The following is a 5,582-nucleotide window of genomic DNA, read 5'->3' on the forward strand; positions in this document are numbered from 1 at the left end:
CTTTAGTAGCCTATTGGTCCCAAGCAAACGATTAACGTACCCTATTCTAGTTGAAATTCTATTACTACACTATTTTTGTTTTGATTCGCTATGAAAGTTTGACAGATAACATCAGGGGTGTGTGGATTCATGCAGAACATGCAGGGGTGAGTGAAATAGCTTGGGACTGCTTGGGACCGTTGTTCTGGTACTGAGTGAGCCAAAAATAATAATGATTTTCTTCGGGACCCAGTGGTCTTAGAGTTACCTCTATGGTATTACCAAAAATAATAATGATTTTCTTCGGGACCCAGTGGTCTTAGAGTTACCTCTATGGTATTACCATAGAGGTAACTCTAAGACCACTGGGTCCCGAAGAAAATCATTATTATTTTTGGCTCACTCAGTACCAGAACAACGGTCCCAAGCAGTCCCAAGCTATTTCACTCACCCCTGCATGTTCTGCATTAATCCACACACCCCTGATGTTATCTGTCAAACTTTCATAGCGAATCAAAACAAACATAGTGCAGTAATAGAATTTCAACTAGAATAGGGTACGTTAATCGTTTGCTTGGGACCAATAGGCTACTAAAGTGGTGAGCCAATTTAAAATCGTTAGTTTCGTATTGATTGTTGGTATTACTTCATCACTGTTGCTAATACCTTGTACAGACATACAAAGTTCACTGTTGTACTAAAATTTGTAAAATTGTAAAATTTTTGCCTTGTTTCAAGGTCATCCTCGGTAGGCAAAGCCGAGTCTTGTCATTATTAACAAGGCATAAAAAGTAACAAGGACTAAGATGTGTTCCTTTGATTACTGAAAAATCCTGTTCCCCTAGTTTGAATTAGTCAAGACTAGGAATCGGTGGTAGATCTTACATCCCGTAACGTACCACGAAAAGGTGATCTACCCACGTTACGGGGCAATGGAAATTACTAATCCTTCTCTCTTTTTATACAGACAAAATTTTTAACTTTAATTGTAGTAAGAGTTGAATCCGTGCTTGGTTTCCTCTGCTTTATAAAGGATATAATGGGCATAAAAAATAAATTAAAATGCTCCAATCAAATTCTCGGTGGTTTTCGATTCGCGGTTAATTCCCAGTTATTTCCCTGTTCATTACCAATCATAGCTGTTGTAAGTACCTAACAGTAGAACCAGTTTTTCGTTTTCCACACTGTAGGGCAAACGGAAGGAAACAACGATTTAAAGCGCGTGTCGCATCGCATATATTAAGGCCTATTCTGCGAGTAGTGTGACTCTCTTTCATTCCCGTGTGAAGTGACTCTCCGTGCAAATGGAATGGTTAATTTTGTCACCTCCCTAGGGTGACTCGCAGAATAGGCCTGATTAACTACTTGAGAGCGCCGCCGCCGAGCGCTTACTCACTCCTCATTCGCTCATCATATACAAACGAATTCTCCATTTTCTCGGTATATAAATAGGTATGAGGTAGGTATGACATTATAATAACAAATTTGAATAATTGCATCAATCGCTGGATGGCGAGCTGAATTCAAATTGGATACCCATTGCATGGGTGTTTAAGGGTATGCTCGTAAACAGGTTGACGTCTTCATTTTTCCGTGTCCTATTTTGACTAATAGAATAGGGTCGTTCTTTCCAGAATAGGCATCGTACAAGCATTCGCTTGTGTTTTTTTATGTAATATTAATTTATTCACAAGAACTGAATACATACTCTGAATCTTATCATCTAACAAACGGTTATGCCACCTAAGCCAAAATCTCCTTTCGCTGCGCTTTTCTCTTCTGCGTCTGCTCCTGCCGTTTCTGTTTGTCGATGTGTTGTCGTTTCTCCCTCAGCAGGTTCGCTTCCTTGGTGGCCTTCTTCTGTTTGTCCAGCAGGTTTCGGTACAACTTCTTGTGTCTGGATTTTACCATTTTCGCTCGCAGGCCTTCCTCTTGCTTGGTCAGTTGTTTTTGCTCCTTGGGATTTTCCTTGTAAATCTGACCGCTGACGACTGCCATCTTCTTCTTCTTCTCCTTAACCTGGGATTTTTGTTGTTTGTCTTCGTCGTCGCCATCATCATAATCTTCTTCTTCTTCATCGGCTTGATCTTCCGGTTTTCCGCTGCTCAATGCTTCCGCCTTCTCCTCCTTGAACGCCTTCACCAAGGCATAATCCAACTGGACCTGTTGGCGAGCTTCCTCCATGCCGAAATCTTCGTCTTCGTCGTCGGAGATTCCTTCAGCGCGGTTCTGCTTCTCGAATTCATTTCCGGTCTGCATAGCGGCTTCCTCAGGAGGAACGTAGACCGCATCGTCCCGGTTGAATGGTGACAAATGTGGAGGCAAGACAGCACCGATGAAGTACTTATTCGTCGGAAGGAGCTTTCTCTGATTGACGGTGTCGAAGATCCACTGGGGCTGGACGTAATCCCGGGAAATGTACTGATTATTCAAACTTGGACGATCCACAATCTGATGTGTGATGGACTCATCCGTCTCGTCGAAGGTTGCACCGACAAAGAGATGCTTGTCCCAGGACACCTTTCCTCCGAAGCAGCGAATGATGAACACTAGAGGTTCCCTCGGAACTTCCCGATTGATAAAGAACTTTAACCCCTTGAACAGATTCTTCAACTTGTTCAAGCTCATTGCTTCCTCATGCATCTTGCGGACCTGTTCCGAGTCCTTGTCGTTGTCCAACAGTTTCAAATCGATTTCCTCATCTTCTGCCTCCGCTCCTTGGTGATCCGATCTCAACAAATCCATATTCAACGCAGCAATACGCTCCGAAACGAACGTATCCTCGTTGGTTCTACTCTCGTTGGAATCGATGGAAACGGAAAACTGAGGCGGATACACCATATTGATCGAATTGTACAATCGGTAGTTGACAAAACCGGCCATTACTGTGAAGAAATCGGCAAACGATTTCATAATCTTGAAATCCACGTACTCCTTCCTCTGCGGTTGGAACGGGTAGTAATGGGGCACAATCCAGGTAATCAATTCCCCTTTAATATCCGCTTGGAAGTAATATCCCTTGATCGAAACGAACACCTTCCTCAGGGACTTGGACGCTATCACGTAGTGCATGAATTCGATCGTCAACCTTCTCGCCAACGAAGTAACATCTCTCGTGATGACCTTCATTGCCGGAAAGGTACTGAACAAGAACAACAACGTCATACAATCGTCCAGTTCCTTTATCGCATCGACAAACGTCGGAAACCGTTCCTTGATGATGTGATCCAGCTTGATTTCCGGATAGTTTGCCATCCGGACATTCTTCAGCAGATTATTTCCCTTGGCACGAGCATGAGCGATTCTCCTGTTGAAAATCTTTCGATCTCGCAACGTCCAAACGATCGGTTCGTGCAGCAGGAACGTTATGTCCTTCTTGTGGTACAGGATCTTGATATCCGTACTACCACGCTGGGCAATCACTCGGTGCTTCGGTTCTCGTGGATAGATCCCCTTTAGAATGCACAGCCTGCGGAAGTCCTGCATCGAAAGCTGAAGCTTCCGCATCGCTGTCTTCCGGGTCATGTACTGGGCGCCCTCGCCGGATTGGTACTAGAAACGTAAAAAATAAAAACCGCTGGTAAGTAAACATAACCTAACAAATGCCAGCTGCAGCGCAGGAACTTTCCTACCTTGTGATTTCGCTTGACCATGATGGACGGCCAAAATTTTCAACGTAAAACACAACTATCCAATACCACTGGTTGATATCCTTTTGCTACAGTCGAAATGAAATTGTTTTTCGGCCAGCAAATTCGATTTTTCAACTTCAGTTGCACTCACAAACACCGTGCATGCTCGCGATTCGGTGCACGAAAAGAGATGTTTTGGAAATGTGCGAGCCACGTTTGTTATGACAGATTTGCTTGTAACCCCAGCTTTGGTTTGACGTTTTCCATTCCGATTGAAATATGGGATGTTAGCCGTGCATGAGGTTACACTCATGGTGAGTATATAAATACATGGTGATACAGCTTTGTCACTATCACTGAACCAAAACCTCCACCGACCGTTGAATGGATTCTCATTCAGCGTCAAGCAAAACTAATGATTCCTGAGATTGCATGAAAAACACGTCGAATGATTTTGTGATCAACAATAAGTGATTTTTGTTTACTTTTCATATTTTTTTTTCATGTCGTCCGATAATCAGTCACATTTTAATAGGCACATAAAAGTTTGTTTTTCATCGTGAACCAAAATGAATATATTTCCTTGTATATTTCATCATAGCCCCTTTATGAAAATCATTCTATTTCAGGTTTGTCATCATCTTTCGGCTATTCATCCAGCTCAATCAGTTAGTAAATGGTGGCGAACAGACAACACCGTGACTGCGCGAGTTTGTTTTCAATTGTGAAAAAGTGCAATTTAGTTTTATTCGTACACACAAAAAACAAAAATTGTATCTTTAAAATGTTTTACATTTCAAATTCAAAGTTTCTCGAATTTGGTAGTTTCAACTACGAATATTTTCAAAATTATTTGTTTTTCTTTGTTTTGAAGGTTTTTCCACAGACAAACAGACATAACACATTGAATATTTCTCACTATAATACTTCGTCGCTAAAACATTACCGCCATCTGTTGAGTACACTGTGATGGGTAGTACGCTGAACAGCTGGCGGTAGTGTGCAAACGTCAAACGCAAGGGAATTGACTATGCGCGCCACAGGTGGCGGTACTACCAACTATGATACTTTTAAATTGACCGTTAAATGCTTGTTCGATGAACAACTTGCGAGTGTTATGTCTGTTTGTCTGTGGTTTTTCTTTCATTATCGACATGTAGTTTTAAAAGTTCATACTTTTAAAATAAAAATTGAACAACTGTCAAAATCACCTCTTGAAAAGCTCATTGTCATGGTGCAAAAATCCAATAGGGCATATACACACTAAGATTTTTTTTACAGTGTACTGTAATTTTTTACCGAATATAGAACAGGTGAACATTAGGTAATCCATTCGGTAATTTTTTAATTTACAATCCGTTCTTTAAATTTTCTTCGCTTGTGGCCTGTCATAATTTACTGACCTGGACTGTAAATTTTACTGGAAGATCGGTAAAGTTTACCATTGCGTTCAGTATAATTTTTAACCGAATCGACTGTACTTTATTTTCAGAATAAATCAAGCATAACTTTTCAAAAGGACGTAAGTCGCAAAAATAAACAAATCGAGTTTTTCCCTCTATCCGGTTGTAAATTTTATGCTTTACTCTTTAGTAATTGCGAAACAAAGTTTAAAAACTTAATCATCGAAGAAAAAATAAATTCAATTACCGCCCTATGTGTTCTTCTTTCAATGTTTTGAAAAAGGTTTAGATACACCCTATTGCCGTCAATATGACGCAACTGTCAAAAATTGAAAATAAAACGCAAACCACAGATACGCTAACAGTGAAACGTCTCGTGTGCAAATGAAAATCAAAAATTTGAAACAGCAGTTGCGTCGTGCTGCTTCCGAATAAATTCAAAATGGATTTTGATGCAATACAGCTGCTGCTAGGTATGTTTTTGTCAATATTCATAATAAAAACGTAGTTGAAAATATTTTTTTTAGACGCAGCCACTCAGCTTGACGATCCACAACCAGGGTCACAA

General features: G+C 40.8%; 1 protein-coding gene across 1 annotated transcript; it reads right to left on the reverse strand.

Moving 5' to 3' along the window:
• Positions 1-1,655: 1,655 nt before the first annotated feature.
• On the reverse strand, positions 1,656-3,788 carry LOC135711534 (pescadillo homolog). The gene is made up of 2 exons (XM_065234403.1): positions 3,612-3,788; positions 1,656-3,531 (listed from the first exon to the last, which is right to left on the reverse strand). The coding sequence occupies exons 1-2, from the start codon at positions 3,630-3,632 to the stop codon at positions 1,723-1,725; spliced, it is 1,830 nt and encodes a 609-aa protein (XP_065090475.1). The 5' UTR covers positions 3,633-3,788; the 3' UTR covers positions 1,656-1,722.
• Positions 3,789-5,582: the final 1,794 nt, after the last annotated feature.

The sequence above is a fragment of the Ochlerotatus camptorhynchus genome, unplaced genomic scaffold, assembly GCF_037179485.1.
Source record: "Ochlerotatus camptorhynchus isolate MF236.1 unplaced genomic scaffold, CSIRO-AGI_Acam_v1.1 ptg000434l, whole genome shotgun sequence".
NCBI classification, from domain to species: Eukaryota; Metazoa; Arthropoda; class Insecta; order Diptera; family Culicidae; genus Ochlerotatus; species Ochlerotatus camptorhynchus.